Consider the following 19,854-nt stretch of genomic DNA (forward strand, 5'->3'; position numbering starts at 1 on the left):
TACAGTGTCATGTCTTGAATGCCCAACCCCAGGATTTTTTTGTTATTTATTTTTTTTTCATATTGAAGATGTCTTTATTAGTTCCAAGTGGTCTCCAGGCCCTCATGTTAGACATTTTTAATAATTCTGTACTTTTTATTTTATTTTTGTAATAATAATAATAACAGTAATCTGCGTATATAAATGTTATGTTTAAACTCAAGCATTCTTGTGGATTTTTGCTGATAGGTTCCTTGTCATTCACGCCTTTTCCTATATGAAACACAATGGTGGCAGCATCATGCTGAGGATATGTTTGTCTTGAGCAGAGGGTGAAATTCCTGACCTAAATCCAATGTGTGTCACTGGTGCTCGCTATCAAATCTGGCAGATTGCTAAGCACCGATACAAAGCAGTCAGAGAGACGCACCAAAATTATTGGCAGCTATAAAAGATGGTTCATTGGGTTAAATACAATCTAAATCACGTTCGATTTTTACTTCCAAGGAAGACATTTTGAAAACACATTTTTACTCTTCCAATGTCTGAAACATAAAAATGCCATTAAGCAACACGAAAGTTTGTACATGAACACTTGACAGATTCCTTCCACTCAACGTCTGAATCGTCTATCTGATAAAAGTGAGCAAAGTGACTGTTAAACGGGTTAATTATTTTTAAAGGCTTCCTGTGAGTGGCGTCACCACCTCCTCCTCCTCCTCCTCCTCCTGCTCCTGCCCAGCCCGGCGGAGCAGCGGCCGCTCGCTAGGCTGTAAATGGTCTGTCGACGGCAGCAGAGGGCGGAATAAGGAGCTCTGGGTACGGAAGACTTACCCAGACGCCAAAACAGGAAATTAGAGCGGAGGACCCAGTCTGGAAAGGTAGGATATCGACTTATTTCTAGTGAGGGATTCTCATTCCTGCTGCCTTTGGAGAGCAGCAGTAAAGCCCGGCTGGGTTAGCTCGACCTGCTTGCAGCTGGTTCACAGATTCCGCTGCTTATTTGTTGCGTTCTTGTACTACTGCTGCGACGAACCCCGGAGTTACTTTTAGCGCACTTGTTAATCAAATTGTTTATTTACGAAACAGCGAAATGTCAACAATACAAAATGAGAGTATAATTTATCAGCAGGGCCGGGGCTTAAAAAGCGTAATTTCTGCCGTATATTGCAGGCGCTGCTCAGTTGTTCATACAGTGATGGGCAGCAGACCACAGTACACACTGTGCTTTGCATGAATAACGGGGAAAGCTGGCCAGGAAATTCTGTATTTATTGTCATCTGTTGATATAGCTGCCCAGTTATTGTCATCCTCCGATATTACTCACTCCTCTGCTTAAACCAGTCTACTTTAAGTGAACTTATCAATATGTAGGCAACCTTTTTTTTTTTACTTCCCTTTACTTGTTACATGTTATATTTGGGCTTTTATAAACTGAGTCAGTTTAAGCTCAGAAATGTTGCCCAATGGTTTGAAAGTTTTATATAAATGAATTGGTTGCACTGCAGTCATCATTGTACTCGGTGTGCGCATTAAAAAGACTGGACTGCAGTATTTGCAGAGCATTTATAGGAAATTTGAGGAAAAAAGCTCAAAACAGCAAAGTATATTTTGTTTGTTGTTGCCTTTGTAGATCAGAAGTGACAGGATGTGTTTCGTTTGCTTTGAATAAGTAAGTTAGGAAAAAAGTTCTTCAGTATTTTACCTGCTGATCAGCGTTCAGTCATTCACTGACTGGTTGCATCTTCATTATCCTCTCTTAGCAATTGTTAAATGCAAAAGGTAAATTGAATCCCAAATAATAGAACACAAAAGATGACAAGCTATTTGTAGAATATTTTAAGGAATAACGCATTTTTAAAAATTTTCTTATTTCTTTCTAAAAACTTATTCATTTAGGGTGTTGTTCTGGCTGCATTGTCAATCATATTTTGAAAACTCAAAAAAGAAAAGTGATAAGTAAGCGTGTTTCAGAAAGAAGTCTCTGGATTTTTTTTTTTTTTTTTTACACAATAGGTTTTGTGGTAGGAATATATTGTTGAAAAGACAAGGTTTCCCCCACAAAACTTGCTAAGCCTGGTGGTTGGGTGCCAGGGCAGTCATTAATGCAGCTGCCATCATGTTTTTGAGCTAAAAAATGTTTAAAGTTGAAAGGAAATTTTGATAATTATGTGTTATTAAAATATTGGAAGATTAATACCTGAACACCAACTATTAAGTCTTAAAAATGCAAGTATTTTAAAAAGACTTAAAAAAAAAAAAGCAATGCTTAGCGTGGTGGTGGCACAAGTAAAGCTTGGTGGCCCGCCAGGCTTATAATACACTGGGGGAAACCCTGAAAGATCATCCTCAGGTCAGTTCTGCCAACTTATAATGTTCCTTCTGTCAAAGCTGCTGCACAACCCCAAAGCCTCATAGAACCAACACCATGCTTGTACAGTCACAGTTGTCAAACGGGCAGTTTTTATTTCTCATAATATATATATATTCTTATTTAACCCTTTTTTTCCAAACTCAATTAGGACTTTTGATAACCTGCAAACATCTGTGGTATTTGGGAATGGTTTTATTATGATCACTTTAAGATGAAGGTTATAAATGTTCTGAAATAGGCTCTATAGTAGAAAAGTGCTCCAACATTTCCAAAGTCTGATAAATCAGCCAGAGATCCTAGTCTGGAAAATTTCCCTTGAACAGAGGATTTGCAGATAAAATATTGACGAGCTGGATTTTTTTTAGTAAGAACTTCCACCATTTTCAGTTCAGAAAAACAACATGTATTTCACTGCACTTTTTTCTGAGCTTAAAAAAATGTCAGATAGACATTAGGGCACCTGCTGTTTGCATATATGGGAACGATTTTATAATTTCTTGAATTTCTGTTGGATTTATAGCCCTTGCCTGTATCAAGCACACTATAGCATGTTCTTTTGTTTCTCTTTGTCCTAGTCAAAGAAATTCACAGGTCAGGCGTCAAAGAAAATTGATAATCTGGTTCAGCCCAGATTCAGCGTATTTCTGGTTATACCATCTTACAGAAACTCATGGCTGCTTATTATGAAATGAGGTTTTAAGAGTGAGAGATGTGTGAGGCAAATTTGCGTCATCTGATCTTTCAAAATAAAGTTCCATAGCCTTACCACATTAATTACTCTGGATTTTATTTTTTTTTTGCCTCGCATGAAATCACTTCTGATGACTCATGTTATGTGTTATGTGACATTTTAGTAGGTGTTGAACTAAAAGTTATTTCGTACGGCTGTTTAGTTGTTGTTATTGCTCTTTCATATTTCATTGCACCACTGCAAAGTATTTTATCCTTAGTTACATCTAGCTTGTGAAGAACTTTGTGCGGCATGAGCTGTTTGAAATGTCCTATATAAATAAATTTGACATTAGCATTAAAAGTTACACAGTGTTACATAGTTACATAATTCCAACTGCTCTCATCTTACTTGCAATAGATTAGTTTTTTTTCTTGAGCAGCTTTCTGCATTTTTTCGACATCAGTTCTTCAAAAGCGGCTTCCTCTTTACAGTGACAGAAGTGTTGGTGCCCAGACATTTTTGTTCAACCATTTCTTATAAGGTTAGACCTTGGGCCAAGTTGAAAAATAAAAAGATATAACTCATTTGAAAGCTCTGGATAGTGTAGTGTTATCATCAAAAACACAGTAAACAAAAGCATATGTATGACCAAGAATGTTATTTAATGTATCTAATATAACCTTATTATCTGCTTGCAATTTCAGAAAAAAAAAAAGAAGGAAGAAGTGCCCTAGTACCAACGGCTTGCTGTTGGCTGAGGAACCTGCAGAACCTGTCTGGGCCTGCCAGAAACCACTGGCCCGCCGGAGTAAGACTTGTACTGTGCAATGGCTCTGTTGACCTTGCACAGGATCCCATCCATCTCCACCTCCCCCGTGAGTCTCTACCCATCTCCATGTTTATTGTCTCCTCAGATATTCAGTTGTTTACTTTATCTGCACGTCGATCAGAGCGTCTGTTTGTGCAGAGACCTGTTAGGTCTGTGTGTGTGTGTGGTGGGGGGAGACGAAAGAAAAAAACAACCCCCTGAATGTGTCCCTTTGTGGACACCCGCACAAAGTTTGCCTGGAGAATGATGAGCCCTTTGTTTATTCATTAACCAAGGATTTGATTTCACTGATGGATCTTACCGCAGAAAGCATTAATGGAAGCAAATGAATAGCGTTATTTCTGTCTGAATGCTTTTTGAAACTGTTAAGCACATGCACATAATCATGTAAATACATTATCGTTGACCATTGTTTTTCCACTATCTTCTCTCTTTCACTCTCTGTCACACAGTCATGGAAATAATGTCAAAAGTCTGACTGTTCTGTTCTTTATCATCGCCCACTAAACCATAAATGACTTAACTCTGGCTCCAAGTCTCATTCTTTGCATATTTTGTCACAGAATCTAATCACCAATTATCTTAACTTGTTTTCTCCTTTTTTTTTTTTTTTTTCTTCTTCAACCCCTCCTCATCGTTCCTCTCCTGGCTCCTGCCCACTTCTCTTTAATTTTCTTTTCTTGACTCTGTCTGGACTTGTCAGTTGCGTAAAAGGTAACGTTACTGTCTCATGTTTCTTTCCATGTAAACTCATTTTCTCCAGTGCTACAGCTACTTCTCTCTTGGTTCTCTCCCCTTCTCTTTTCTTGCTACATGTTTCATCTTTATATTTCTTCTTCATCTTATTCTTCTTTTTCTATAATTTGGCTGTTTAGTTAAACCCCACCTCCAGCTTCCATTTGAACAATGTTTAAATATAAGTAACATGTTTCTCTTTAATGTTCATGATGAAAAAAACAACAGAATTTGTTTGCCATTTGTTTGTCTTTAATCAGAAAAGAAAGATGGGAGGTCACTTGAAGCAACGTTTATCAATGTGTAACGTTTTTATATAGGCTAACTATAAAAATGAGAATGCAGTATATATGAAAATATGTGTTGTGAGAATTCGCATCTGTAAAAGAGAGAAACATTTTTGTGCATTCATGGCAATGGGCTCTGTTTTTAAAATATACAAATTATCAGATAGGATTAGAAAAAAGGATTTGAAATAATTTTTATTTCATAAATGCATTTATTCTGACTGAATAATTGAATTTACTTTCTTCAAAGTCAAAAGTTTACATGCACTAAGATTTGCTTTTTTGCTTTAGCAATTTTTAAAGCTTTGTCTGCTTTTGCTAACTTAATTTACAACGTTTTTATTAATTGTGGCAGACCTGTGGATGTGTGTTAAGGCATGACTCAGACCATTTCCCTGTGAGGCAGCTTGGGAAAATCAAAATAAATCAGAAAAGACAAGTGCCTCCACAAATCTGGTTTCCAGATTCCTGAAGGTGCCACATCGATCTGTTCAGACAAGAATAAACAGTCTGAAAATGTCCTGCCACCTTACAGTTTCACAAGGAAACAGGTTCTGTTTGGTGTGAATCAACCCCAGCTGGTAATAGAGAGTCTTTACCCACAGTGAAACAGGTCCTGTACCAGCATGTGCTGAAAGGCCTCTCTTTGAAATGCCTTGTTGCTGAAAATGTGCTATCTAAATAAAATTACCTTACTTTATGAGGAAGAGGCCATTACTCCAAAAGCAAGATTTTTAAAATCCAGACTACAGTTTGCAAATGCAAGTGCTACTTTTTGGAGATGTGTCCTTTGGTTTGATGAAACCAAATGAAAGTGTTTGTCCCTGATGTCCATTGTTACATTTGGGGGAATAAGAGAGAAGCTTGAAAGCCTGAGAGCTTTGCTCCAGCTGTGAAGTACAAAGGTGGCAGAATCGGTTAGCAGTTAGCTGCAGGATGAACTGGCACACTTCACAAAATAGATAGAATCACGAAGAAATCAGATTACGTAAAAATATTAAGGTGGTATCAAAAGGCTCATTCATGAAGTTAAAATATGGGCACAAACAAGTCTTTCAAAGGGGGAGGTGCAATATGCACAGCATGTTTATCCCAAAGAACTGACTCATTTGTTTAATGCAGAGTAAAAAGGTATTAGAAGATGGCAAAGTGGTTAAGTCATGAAAAAACAGTAAGTTGTTTTAGTTCCCAAATCGGCCAGAAGCAACTTTTTCAGTAAAATCTTGTTTTAGAGATAGAAATATTAAACTTTTTAAAATTATTATGTATCTTTTTAGGCTGCTCATCATCTCACATCTATGTTTGCTATAAACTCAAAGCAGAAAGATGTAAACTCTGGAATTGTTTAATTGTTATATTCACCAATAGCATTCCATATTGCATATCTATAGTCATGCAGCCCCGGTGAAGGACAAAAAAATTTTTATGGTGTGGCCATCATAAAATCCTGATCTATAATAGAAAATATGTGGGCAGAGCTGAATGAAGGTGTGTGGGAATGAGGCGGACTACAAACCTCACTCAGTTCTGACAGGAGGAATGGGGCAAAACTCCAGCAAACTATTATATGTTGCACACTAAGCTTGTGGAAGGACTTCTTTACTGTTTGACTTTAGTCATACAGTTTAAAGATAATTATGTCAAAAACTGCAAACTTTTGAGTTTGAAGGAAGAAATTTTAAAAAACTGCAAAAGAAAAGTAGTATTCTTGGATTTTGTCATGTCATGTTCCGGAGAGGTTAAATGAAAGGAGGAAAAGTTTAACACACATGTACATTCATCAACGAACCTTGGCTGAAAATGACTCCAGCATGCACAAGCATAATGGATGCTATACATGATATTACTGAAAAGCCCATTTATTTCATAGTCAAAACATTATATAGATTATTTACACACAGATGCATGTTTGAAACCTTTCTTCTTGTTAATTATGATGATTTTCCACTTACAGTTAATGAAAATATGACATTTTCAATTAAAATATTACATCAAAGCAACAAGCTATTTTAAAAGACAATTTTATTTATTTTCGAAAGGTGCTTTTAATCTGACAAGTGACTCTTATCATAATATATATTCTAATTTGTTGACTTTGGCTGTATATTACTCTGCCACATTTCTTATGAGGTTTTCTTTCGAATGTATTTACTTTGAAGGATGAAAGCTTCCAAAGGAGAGGAAGACTTCAGAAAAGGTAAATATCTACTCATTTTCCAATAACCCTAACATGTTTTTTTTTGTTTGTTTTTTTTACATAGTCATATAAAACTAATCACTTTGTCTGTCTGTTTCCAGAGAGAGCTTTGCTCTCGTTAAAGGAGCTGTCCTTCTGCTGGAAGATGACGATGCTCGGGGTCTCAAACATGACACTTCTTCCCAAGACGTGACTTCTCCTGTGAAAAAAGGCAGTGGAGCGTCAGAGACACGCCACAGACACCTCCATGCCATGCTTGAACAGCTCAGACCGGAAGACACCATCAAGCTGGTGAGCCCCGGTGTTGAAATGCATGTTGCACGCAGCGCCTAAAATGATCAGTTTCTCTGATTTTACTCTTCATAGGTTTGAGTAAAATGAACATTCTTTTCATTCTTTGAGCTGCTGACAACGTGCCTCTAAATTTCCAAGCAAACATTTAGTGTTTATTTGCAAAAACTAAGAAATGGCCAGAATAATAAAAACGACGCAGTGCTTTCAGACCTCAAATAATGCAAAGAAAACAAGTTCATATTAATTTAGAAACAACTGTACTAATTTTTTAGTTAAGAAATCAACATTTGGTGGAATAACCATGAGGTTTCCAAAGGGGTTCAGTGTTGTGGTCTCTTAATTTTCTCCAGAGCTATATATGTAATTAGTAAAGCTTAAAACTTGAGGTATGGGAAGAATCTGGCTTACAATCACTCCTTAAAAATTCAATTTCTAGGCTTATTTCTTTGTATTAAACCAGCTACAAGGTTGGGATTTTGATGAAAAAAAAAAAAAAGCTTTTGCTGAAGCTAATTTATTACTGTTCTGGAAAAATGGCAATATTATTTTAGCTATGTTTCAGATGGCCTCACACTGTGGATATGATAGATATGGTTCATGATCTTCCTTTTTCCTTTAGCCTAATGTTTTCCTACCTTATCTCACAGTTTTTCAAGGAGAGAAGTCAGCTTATGATACTTTGTAACATGTAGAGCCAGATAAATGTTTTTGGTTCCATCAGGCGTCATGAAAGCATATTTATTTTTCTGCATTGACTAGTTCTGTGGCTCTGTCTTGTCACCCAGGCGGTGGAGCTGGAGTCGGTCAGTCTGGTCAGAGTCAGGTATCTGATCGTCGTCTCCACGCTGGCAAGCAAACAGGAGAGCATTCTGCTGGGCATGGATTTCCCCAGCTCAGAGAGGTGAGGGTAACTTAGATGTTGGTGTACTGTTCCACAGGCAGTGCACAGGCTAACAAAGTTTGCTTTAACCCTGCCAAATCCAAATTCCTTACCTGCACCGTGTCTCGTTGCAGCACTCACTGCACTATCGGCCTGGTCCTGCCAGTATGGAGCGACACACAAGTGTATCTGGACGGAGATGGGTGAGAGACATTTTAAAAATGTAGGACTGAAGGATTTGAAGTGAAACCAGTCTGCAGTCTGGTATTTGGGATTTCTTCCAGAGGCATGTTATTTATAGAGTTGACTCATTTGCTATAAACTACACATGCTCACTCTCTCAAAAACTCTTACATAAACATGAAGCTCATGTGTTCACGGAGAGTTCAGCAGCTGAAAGCTTTAGTGGTTCTGCCGTTGCGTTAAAAGCATCAAGTGTTCAAATGTCTGTAGAGGAGCGTTGGGAAAACGGGCTGAAACATCCAGGCTCATGTGGTGTGAGGGCTGTCTGCTGTGTATTAACCGATCCACCGTCACATGCTGAGTGTCACACAAGAGGCTTTGATCGGTTGCCATGTCGCACCAGCGCATTCACCCCTTATAAGGCCGGATCACACCTCTCGTGTCGATTTTTCTTCTTTCTCGCTGCCTTCACATTTTCATTTTTCACTTTGCTCACCAGACATGTCACTAATTTGCACTGAAAAAGTCTTTCTGCCTTTTCTAGCTGCCTGTGTTTTTCCAGCATTTGTTTCTTATCAGATTTTTCTTCCTCCTTATCTATGTCTTCTCTGGAGTTTATCAGAGTTCATATCTGGGTTTTCTTTGTTTGTTTGTTTGTTTTTCTTTTTGCAGTGGTTTTAGTGTGACGTCAGCAGAGGACACCAGAAATTTTAAACCAGTTTCAATGCAGACCATGTGGTGAGTTCTCATGCTGATACAACAGAAGTAAAAAACAACAATATGAAGGAATTTTAGGGAGAGGCCAGGATGAGCTCAAATTTCATTTTTAACCCCCCCAGGCATTTCAGTGCTTTTTATTTCATGCCAGTTCTCAGAAAACGGAGTCAAACTGGAATAACAAAAACATGGGAAAGAGCCATCAAGTGCCCCAACTACACTCTTAACCTCTTTTGGAGGTGTTTTCACACCTAGCAGTAACCACTGGTCTGTGGTAACAACACATTGGTCTCAAGCTACCACATTCCACAGAAGAAAAATGTAGTCTTGGATCTATGTCATTTCTTTGAAGAAATTAAAAGCTAATTGTTTCTGCAATCTGTTCGATTGCTCACAGCCCAGTGAAGAATTTTCCTGCTGTTTTCTGAAGATTAGCTATTCAGTTCCAGCATCCCAATCCTCGCTTGGTCCTTACCCAATGTCAAAAACCTTAATGGCGTGAATGCATTTGCAGTAATGGGACGGTGAAGGACAGGCACAACCATGCAGTCATAGATTGTATTGTAGTCTTTTTTTTTTTTTTAGATTAGCATCTGTATTTAGAGCTATCTGCTTGCACCAACTACTGGTTTAAATTCTCCACCCGTTTCGTCTCCTTTAAGGTCAATCCTGCAGGTGCTGCACGGCTGCTGCGAGAGGGCAGTCAAAACAGCCTTAATCCCAGGATGTGGCCTGGAGTGGGCCCAGCACTACGCCCAGCAAATTGAGTCCGATCGGTTCTGCCTGAACGAGTGGGAGGCTATGAACGACCTGGAGTCGGTGCGCAGGGACAGTAATGGACAAAGGTTAGAGGGCTGTTGTTTTTTTTACTTTCATTTTATATTAGATTAGTGATCTGAAACACTCCAGCCAGAGGTGGAACAGGAAACTATCTTCATGTTATTTTCTTAGTTAAAGGTTGAAATACAGCCGTTTTAAATGGCTCCACAACAAGTAGGTCATGCATGAAAGATCTTATCTGAATAGAAAGTACATTTAGGCACAAAGAGGCATTTACAAACAATTCTTACTCTGAAGATACAATAGATAATGATTACATTTGCAACCGTTCTTAAATGTATCTGAACTGATCTATTTGCACTGAAGTTGATTAACATTTAGTTGCAATCGTGCTTTGTGACTGATGCAGCTGTAAACTTGAAATGAGTTGTACTGTTTGTCCTCTGTTCCTGTTGTGCAATGCAAATATGTCACAGCGTGTTAAAGCTTCTCTTTCCTTATTTGAAAAGCTCTGTAGACAGAGTTTCCAATGAAAGGCTCATCAAAGAGCACCTGAGAGACATCATGAGGACCGAAGACCTGGACAACCTCACGTCCAAAATGGTAAGACGTGCGGGCGGAGGACGGAGAAGAGGTTTGCAGTTCTCAGACCAGCAGGAGGTTAAATAATTAACGACTGTGCAAATTTTGTTGATGTTTTTTTTTTTTATTTGTTTCTGCAGGTGCACACTAATTTGGAGTCTAGGATAGGGTTTGATATGAGACCCTACAAGGAGTACATTGATAATGAGATCTTGGTTACCATGGCTCAGATGGACAAACCCTCAAAAATATTTGATTACCTTTACCTGGTGAGTGTTTGTGTACCATAAGGCTGTAGTAAAGCTTACCACCATAAAGAGGGCTTTCCCTGCTACAGAGGTCAACAAACTGACAGAAACGAGCTTTCGCCAGGATGTTGTCACATGACCTTAACTTCCCCTTTGTGGGAGATTGTGTGTCGACAGCGATAGGGAAGACAGCCTTTCCGCCTTCTTGTCTGTTTCACTAACTTTCTTTTTGAAATTATTGTTGTTTCAGGGCTCTGAGTGGAACGCAGCTAACTTTGAGGAGCTACAGAAAAACAAGTTGGTGTTTGTTCTTGCTTGCAACTAATCCCTACAGATCTGTCTGCATGTCTCTGTGTCCGATTGTTTAACGACGTGCATAACTCAGAGCTATGTGTTTTGTTTTGCTGAGTCACTGATCTGCTTCTGTTTGTTTTTCAGCGTCGGCTACATTCTAAATGTCACAAGGGAGATTGACAACTTTTTCCCTGAATCCTTCACTTACATGAACATCAGAGTGTATGATGTGGAGGCCACCGACCTGCTCTCTCATTGGCCAGACACGTACAACTTCATCAACTCTGCAAGGTGGAGCTCGTTCACCAAACACAGTTTAAAACTCTCCAGCATGCAGCACACAGTTTAAAGTCAAGCACCTAGAGTTCACAGTTAGGGCTGCATGATAGTGAGGAGGTTTGCTGTTGCATGCTGTCCATGCTGGTCAGAAAGCATATGTGCCATCAGTGAGGATTTACAACACATTAAATCGGGCTTTTATTGATGCATTTTTCTTTAAGGGTGAAATAATTATACAACTAAAATCTTTTTTAAAAGTTATGTTTTCTCCAATCCACTCTGGGTCAAGACTGCTCTGAAAAAGCATTCAAAACAAATTAAGATGAATTACTTATTGGTTGAAAGAAAATCATTTAAAATTTCAAACAGCCAGGGGTGTGAGTAATTTTAGTATTACATTTATTTTAATTTGTGTTCAACAAACAGTTGGAATCAACACATTAGCCAGCAGACAAGAGTATGGGAAAAACTAATTAATCTACTCGTAAATTATTGTTAAATGTGATCTTCTGTGTTGACGCACTTTCACTTCTTCCTTTTCTGTTATTTTATGTAGCTGGAAGTCACATTACAATATGAACCATAGGTCTCAGAAGAGCTATTAGGCAGAATGTGTCATCCTTAAACAGATTAAATTAATATTTTAACATTAGGATACTTTTTTAACTCGCTCATTGTTGTCTTGAAACCTGATAAGTCAATAGGATAGCTTGACTATTAACACAAATATGTCCCACACAAGCGTGCTTTCTTAAATTACAAACCAAAGACAACTAGTTAGCAACAAATAAAAACTATTAATGTTTTAAAATGGAAAGTACAAAACCTGATTATATGTTCTAGCCAGTAGATCTGGCCATTATTTATACTTCCATGAATTTCCAAAGTCCTTTGATGATTCTCATTGAGAAGCTCAATGACCAGACAAAACTTCTCCAGTCAGGCGACGAGTCGGCCTGTTTCATGTTTATAACATTTACTGTAGGTGAGGTGTGTTGCAATGTGAACTTTGTCCTGGGTTTATTTGAACCCTCGGCACAAGTAGATAATCTCTGAGACAAACTTTGACATAAGTACGTTGATGGAATGAAGTTTTTTTTTTTTTTCTAGGCCATATCTGCAATTTGAAATGAACAGAACTCTCTACGTAGTTTGATCTGAAATTTCACCTGACTGACACGTCAGTGACCCTGTCGCAATAAGCAATTAATCAGTTAATCACCTGATAAATTAAAATGAGCTCAATAATTTCCATTCGGATGGAAATTAGAAAACAAAATTGAAGGGCGATTTTGTTTAGACATCATGGTCCATTTTATTTATGGTTTATACTGTATGTGCTTTTTATTTTTGTTTAATTTATTGCTTTTGGTTGCTGTGTTTTATTTTGGATATTTAAAATATCTTCCAGTTCCAGAAAGTGGCATCATTGTTTCTGAGACAATTTATAGTTCAGTAAAATTTGTTGTCGTAACAGGCCTACGCATCAACACTAAAAGAGACAATGACAACTTCTCTATTTTTTAGGCTTATTATACTTTAGAGAATTTTGAAACTCCTAGTTCAGTTTATTCGACTCGTCAGAAGTTTCCCCCTGTAAGCAGCATCTCTCTTCAAAACGTGATGTATTGTAGTCATGCCTCGGTTTCTGCAGCACTCTCAGCCTCTTGAGTGATTGTCCCTCCTGTGTGTGTCACAGGAAGAGCGGACAGGCGGTGTTGGTACACTGTAAGATGGGAGTGTCCCGTTCTGCATCCACGGTGATCGCCTACGCCATGAAGCAGCAGCACTGGTCTCTGGATGAGGCGCTTTCTTACGTCAGGGATCGGCGGTCCATCGTCAAGCCCAATGACGGTTTTCTGAAGCAGCTGCAGACCTACAGCGGTATCCTGAACGCAAGGTGGGATCCGACTCTGTATGAAACAGCTACTATAAATATTTGTCCATTCTGATTTAATGAAAGTGAGGAGCTGTGATGTGTTCGTCTTTGCAGCCAGCAGCGTCACAGCGCTCTCTGGAAGCCAAGACAGAAGTCAGTCCGAAAGGGCAAAGGAGATCAGATCGACAAACCAGGAGGAGAGGACAACGATGAGGAGGACGAGGATGATGATGAGGATGAAGATGAAGATGAGGATGATGATGTCGATGAAAAAGATTCAGTCAGCCCAGATGAGAAAAATAATTCAGAGGAAGAAGTAATTTCCTAATTTCTAAAAAAAACAAAAAAAATCTTCAACATTTTAAAACTGACTGACTGATCTCATATGATTCTCAAATACATTCAGGTGTTTGAAGAACCAAGTCCACAATCTGACACCCTGCAGCTTCCCAGGCAGGAAGGAGCGAGTCCCATTATCACTATAAACGAACCAGACAAGGTGAGCCAACGAGGGTTTTTCACCTACGGCACAGCTGCAGACATCGATGGTTTACTACGTCTCTTTATTCTAAAGGTTGTTCCGAGTGTGAGCCGCAGTGGCAGGATGAATCTCTTCTCCCTCATGCAGTCCATAAGCGAACTAGATGACATGGATAATGGACACGAACCGGTAAACAAGATGCTTATTCTCATCCTGATTACAGTTTAGTTTCAGTAAAATTATTTCTTAAAATACAGTTTTTTGGGGGCCAAATTTTGTTGGAATTTTCTGCAAACATACAGATTCAGTTTGTCTACCGACAGGTAAAATTTGATCAGTTGTGGCATCATGTTTCTTACGTAATATGATCGTTAAAGAGAGCCTACAATGCTTGAACTTTGTGTAAGAACAAAGCAAAAGGAAAGTTGTTTTAGTATTTAATTAGAGACGGGTTTCTGTTTTAAATTCAGAAATAGAAGTAAGAACTTTCAACATCAGCTGTAGAAATGTAACTTGGTGAAACTATTCTGGGTCAGAGCTTTCCTGTGATTCCTCTTCAGAGAAATGCACCCAAAAATAGTGTGACTGAATATTATTGTGTTCCTCATAGTTACCAGAGCTTATCTGGTATAAATATTTTTAATTTGGAAAAATGTTTTCACTTGAAAGTCGTACCAGTAGATATTAGGAATTATTTAAACAGACCAACACAAAATATCTTATCATTCTGAAAGGGGAAAGAAAATACAGTCTTTATTTTTTGTAAGTAAAAGGGCTCCTGTCCTCTAATAACCCTAAATGGAATCCAGTGCAACCCATTACCTAGAAAATAGTAAATCGTTTTTGTGTAATCAAATCTCATCATAGATCAATCTGTTCTATGAAGGCCTTAGAAGTTGTTGGAGAATATTGGTGATCATGAAGATTAACAAACACAACAGAGAGGTCAGGGATGAAATTGTGGAGACGTTTAAAGCAGGATTAGTTTATAAAACAGTTTCTGTCTCCTGATCATTAATGTATGTAATTTGAAAATGTCCAAGTAGAGCATTTCCATATTTTTATATAATTGAAAGACTTCAGTATACTGTATATATAAATTTTCTTTTAGTAAAATGACCTCCATAGGTTTGAGCCCCACATAATTATAGACGTTCAAAACAAAAAACTGTTTATTCTGTCCAAAGCTCCCTGGCAGTCCGAGACGCTCTCCGAAGCAGCGGAGGCGCAGCCACGGCCGACGGGGGCTCACACACCAAAAAGCATGCGTTGATGTGTCACCAGAGCCGCGCTCCCTGCCAGACAGCGGTCAGAGCAAGCACTAACGCGAACAAGGAGCGGGACTATCAGGAGCACACAAGAGGGACAGGGATCAATAAAGGAAATCCTAACGGTGATGAACCCAGGAAACATGCCAAGGAAGTTCTGTTGAAGCTATAATTTACGTTTCACCAGCCCTTCATTGCACAACTGAGCTCCTACTGGTTTGATGAGGTTCTTTCTCTCTGCAGTATTGCTGTACCTGTGGCAGGCAGGATTTCAAATAGCTGATGTCACACAGTCTGTCTAAGTGGTATTACGGTTATAAAGTGCTGTCATTATGACTCACCAGAGCCTCCTTCTGCCCTAATGGAGCTCTCCCTTCAACTCCAGAGAGCTCTATGCAATACCTGTAATCTCTCGTTCTCTGGCAAACACCGGGCGTCAAACTGCCACTTCTTTGCATTTTTTTCTTTCCAAAAGATATTTCTTGATCTCTGATGGAAAGATTTTACTGTATCTAAGCTGTGCATTACGGACCACGTTAAAAGGCCAGTTTTATGGCGCATGCCTGATTGCCAAACTGTTTTTCTACATGCCAATGAATATATTTAAATGAAAAGCTAATGTAAGAAACAATTGTTGACCATTTTATTTTTATTCTAATGTGTACACCAGGACTGCATGAGTGCCTTCAACCTGAGAATGACATATTTGCTGGTGTTTTTATGTTTTTACTATGAGGAAATTGTCCCATCTTGTATTTTTTCCTAGTGTCTCACTTGGCTTCATCAATGTGACTTCCAGAGATTGTGCTCATTTACAATACATAAATATCCATATATAATTGCTGGTGATGTGGGTGCATGTTTTTGTGATTATATACCAGCCTGTGAAACCAAATTGTTCAGGGTTTCTTTTTTTGTGTATTTATATTAACTTTATCAGTTTATTATCCACCAGATGCTGATGTGGAATATCATTTCATGCTGGTGTTATTCTTTGAGTACAACCAAGCTAAGGCGTAATTCATTAAACCTGCATGTGCACAAATTTAAAGCATTTACATGCACTTTATAATCCCACACTGTTCACACTGCCTGAGGCAGGCCCTGCACTGTACCGTGATTGGTAACTTTTAAGTTGCACCCAAAGCTGGTCTGTTGTAAGTTCTTGGCTTTCTCCACCTCACTCTCGTTTACGAAACATTCAGAGTGAGAAATAAAGAAATCACACTCCAAACACTTAGTCTCTTTTATTAAACCACAAGAGATCAGGTAGATTTATTCATCAGACAAAATACATTATTCAAATTCTCATAATATTGCCATTTGCTGTTGTCTCTCTAATGTAACTATTTGTACAGTAATAACAACCTGTTTTAGATACAATGAAATTTATGATGCCAACATATGTGACAAATGATGTTCAAATTTAGGTCCCAACATATTTCCTCCTGGGTTCACTGAGGATGACTCCTCCCTGCTTCATTGCAGCTCTGAAGGCTTGAATCTGCAAGAAGAAGGAGATTGAAATATAAAAAATATGTATTTGCTTTGAAACAGTGTGGATTAGTGATTGGTTAATGAGGAGTCATGAAACGTTTGGGCACATTGATAAAACTATTGATACTGTGTCACTGAATACTGACACCTGCTGGACCTTAAAAATACCTGCAGGCATGACCTAGTTTATACAATATAATTCAAGTCATTGCATTTTAGATTACATCTTCATTTAAATTTGAAATATCTATTTTTAGATACAGTCAAATAACGTGAACATGTATCATCATGTGAAAATCCAAGTTGATGTGTTGTGAATACGGATGCATGCAGACAGATTTTTTTTTTCCCCCTACAAACTTATTTAAAAAAATTAATTTCTCCAACGTTTTGAAATCGAGTCCGTTACGCTTTTTTAATACAACTTCTCCGGCTGTAGAAAACATCCGCTCATACGGCACAGATGGCAAAATAGCTTTTCAACAAAGTTTAGAGGAAAAAAAAAAGCTGGTGGATTTATTTGATGTCCTTTGTATTAGAAGAACTAAAATAATGATTACTCTTCAGTTGGGAAATTCAAGTTTTAGTCATTTAAAGTTGTGTTATTTGTAGAAAATATGGATAGCTACTTAGGATCTGAAAGTTTGGCCCATCTATTTTCATTTTTACAAAAAAAAACAATTGTCTTTAGGACCAGAGGTCATCCATGTCCTAGAAGTAGTAAAATCAATTGCACAGTGTCAATGTAAATAGCTAATACACAAAAAAATGTAAAATAAAAATAAAAAATCAGGAGGCCTTCAACACAAAGTAATCCATCAAATTCTGCAGCCAACACTCACTCCCTCGGATCGGTACGTCCAGGGAATGGCCCGGTACACCATCCTCGTGATGCCCGCCTGCTGGCATCGATGCGCCAGCACCTCGCCCACAGTCTGACACGCCGCCACGCAGTTTGTGGAAGCCAGCTCCTTCTTCACAGCCCACTCTTTGGTCGAACAGGTCAGCACTGGGACGGGAGAAGTGCAGGAGAACACTTCTGCTGTGACGTGACGTTGGCTGCGAGAAAACATCAACCTGAAAAGATGAACAAAACAGAAGTAGATGGTGTAGAGATTTTTTTTTTATCATTATTTAAAATGTTATTCTCTCAAAATGAAACAACTGTATCTGCTTTCATTGAAAAAAATTTATTTGGGTGCACAAGTTTATGTTTATTATGGGTGTTTCTAATCCACACACACGAACAAAATATCCAATCCTTCATCTGGAAAATGAACAGTTCAGCTAAATCAGAGGGAATCCAAAATTAATATTACACTTAAGTCCACAGTGAGTGGATAAAACCTATAAAAGTCCTAATATGAATGGAAAAAACACAAACATGCATGCTATGCAAGTTTACATGTATGTTTATATGTATATTTTTAAAGGTACATACAGTTTTTGTTTTAATGTTTCATACTTTGTTTTAATCACATGGATAATTAATATATTAATAATAATATCACCAGTCAGGTGATATTACTAAAATTGGCTAAATTTCCCATGATCAGCAAGTCAAATACTGACGAATATTTTCTTTACCCTGTTATGAATAATAGTTTTTGTCGTTTCATAGTATAGCTGTGGATTCCTTTACATAAATTGTAAGGAATAACGAGTGTCCAATACCTTATTGATACATTTCAAAACAAGTCCTGTTTCTAGGCTCCTATAACGTCCATCTTTTGATTCTTGAGAAGATTAAAACTCAAATAATCCCCTAACTTTGTTCTCATCATTTCAGTTTCCAGGTTTTTGTTCTTTTCAGCCTCTCAGAGCCTCCCTGTAAACAAAGAATTATCTTCTATATAAATATTAAATATTTTTATTTTAAAGTCTCTTCTAATGTCATCCATGTAGTTCAGGTTTCCTTTCAAGGCCTTTATTTTATTTGATTATTTTCAGCTCCTGAGAGGTGTCAAAAGTCCCTTGAGATTGTGATGAAGTTAATGTACATAATCTCTAAAATACGTCAGTATTTTACCGTGAAAATTTGGAGAAGTATTTAGGCAAAGTAGATTCAAATAGCATCGTGGCATTGGAATAGCCTCAACATCACATACTGGGAACTCCCACTTTAAAAGGGGGGATCCAAAGATCTCTTTTTACCTGTGGTAGAACTGCTGGTGAGGCCAGGTGGTCTTCCAGCCCCGGTCCTTCACAGCCAGCGCCATCTGCTCCAGGTTCCGCGGATTTCTGTTCACGAAGGTCGGGTTGACGGCTTCGTTTTCATTCGGGGTGGGCTCGGGCCGAGCTGCAGCCTGACTCAAACACCGAGCTGGTACCAGCAACAGCTAACCAGTTAGTAACAGCAGCGACTCAATGACAGCAGCACTATTTGTTGACTTACCTGAGTGCTTTGAAGCAACACCAGAACCACACCGCTGAATTTGACCCATCAACAGCCGAACACTCCGATTAATTTGCCTCAAAGCCATCTCTGTTTGACCTCTGTTCCGCTTAGACAGTCAAATTTAGTTTATCCGTGAACATCTAGGCACACTTTGTGCCCTTAGATAATTTCAAACCAACTACCCTTTTCCTACACACTATTTTATAAGGTTTCACCGTGACAGAGGGAGCGCCATCTTTGAGACTCCAATAATATCCGGTTCACTTGACTGGGTGTTACTTGAAAAGAAGCACGGATAGAAACAGTCGATTGTTCCGAAAAATAGAAACTTGAGAGGGATAACTTTGTGTAACATAAGTAGATTTTTATGCTTAATTGTTTATAAACAAGTGGGGGGAAAAAACATTTACATGTACCCTTTCTTAAAATTTATCTTCAGACAATAAGGAAGCCATTTTGGTTAGATTAACACCAAATGTATATATTTGGATGCAAGATGCCGTCACCCTGAACACCATCCCTATCCTGAAACATGGTGGTGGGGGCATCATGGTTTGGAAATTCCTCTTAATCATTCACGGGGAGTTTGGTTTGTGTTGATATGAAGATGGGGAGGCAGAGAGAAACAAGTCGCTGGTCACTATCCCTTGAGGCCTGGATTTGAGGACCCCTGTTGCAGACAATGACCATAACCATAATTCCAGAGCTACAATCAAGAGTTTTAGATCAAGTAATGGTTTTATGTTTAATTGCAGATTCAAAGCCTAGACCAAATTCCAGCTGAGAATATGTGAGAAGAGCTGAAAATAGCTGCTTGTAGATACTCTCAATTCAATCTGATTAAGTGTACTTTGTCAAGGACATGGGCGAAAATTTTATCCATTTGTGCAATGCTGGTAGTAGGATACCGCAAAAGATTTGCAGCTTGAATGACAACAAAATCTGAAGGCACCTATTTGCATTTTACTAAGACGTATTAGTCCGAATGGTGTTGAATACA

The 19,854-nt window shown here is 38.4% G+C and overlaps 2 protein-coding genes across 2 annotated transcripts; one reads left to right on the forward strand and one right to left on the reverse strand.

Moving 5' to 3' along the window:
• Nucleotides 1-704: 704 nt before the first annotated feature.
• On the forward strand, nucleotides 705-16,193 carry si:ch211-203d1.3 (protein phosphatase Slingshot homolog 3). Its single transcript, XM_008420205.2, has 17 exons — nucleotides 705-860; nucleotides 3,731-3,901; nucleotides 7,037-7,074; nucleotides 7,176-7,365; nucleotides 8,154-8,269; nucleotides 8,383-8,451; nucleotides 9,104-9,169; nucleotides 9,811-9,993; nucleotides 10,438-10,531; nucleotides 10,651-10,779; nucleotides 11,009-11,055; nucleotides 11,197-11,343; nucleotides 13,031-13,231; nucleotides 13,325-13,526; nucleotides 13,617-13,709; nucleotides 13,785-13,880; nucleotides 14,879-16,193. Exons 2-17 carry the CDS (start codon nucleotides 3,854-3,856, stop codon nucleotides 15,014-15,016), a joined length of 1,857 nt encoding a protein of 618 aa, XP_008418427.1. The 5' UTR covers nucleotides 705-860; nucleotides 3,731-3,853; the 3' UTR covers nucleotides 15,017-16,193.
• mrpl18 (mitochondrial ribosomal protein L18) lies at nucleotides 16,192-19,122 on the reverse strand. Its single transcript, XM_008420206.2, has 4 exons — nucleotides 18,852-19,122; nucleotides 18,611-18,779; nucleotides 17,299-17,533; nucleotides 16,192-16,463 (listed from the first exon to the last, which is right to left on the reverse strand). The coding sequence occupies exons 1-4, from the start codon at nucleotides 18,937-18,939 to the stop codon at nucleotides 16,386-16,388; spliced, it is 570 nt and encodes a 189-aa protein (XP_008418428.1). The 5' UTR covers nucleotides 18,940-19,122; the 3' UTR covers nucleotides 16,192-16,385.
• Between the last annotated feature and the right edge of the window lie 732 nt (nucleotides 19,123-19,854).

This window comes from Poecilia reticulata, linkage group LG10, assembly GCF_000633615.1.
Source record: "Poecilia reticulata strain Guanapo linkage group LG10, Guppy_female_1.0+MT, whole genome shotgun sequence".
Classification (NCBI taxonomy): Eukaryota; Metazoa; Chordata; class Actinopteri; order Cyprinodontiformes; family Poeciliidae; genus Poecilia; species Poecilia reticulata.

Coding starts and splice junctions, on each gene's coding strand:
- si:ch211-203d1.3 (XM_008420205.2), top strand. CDS start 3,854: ATGGCTCTGTTGACCTTGCACAGGATCCCATCCATCTCCACCTCCCCC. Junction 8,452..9,103: donor GTGTATCTGGACGGAGATGG/GTGAGAGACATT, acceptor TTCTTTTTGCAG/TGGTTTTAGTGTGACGTCAG. Junction 11,344..13,030: donor AACTTCATCAACTCTGCAAG/GTGGAGCTCGTT, acceptor TGTGTGTCACAG/GAAGAGCGGACAGGCGGTGT.
- mrpl18 (XM_008420206.2), bottom strand. CDS start 18,939: ATGGCTTTGAGGCAAATTAATCGGAGTGTTCGGCTGTTGATGGGTCAA. Junction 17,534..18,610: donor CACCAGCAGTTCTACCACAG/GTAAAAAGAGAT, acceptor TCATCTTTTCAG/GTTGATGTTTTCTCGCAGCC. Junction 16,464..17,298: donor GGACGTACCGATCCGAGGGA/GTGAGTGTTGGC, acceptor TTCTTCTTGCAG/ATTCAAGCCTTCAGAGCTGC.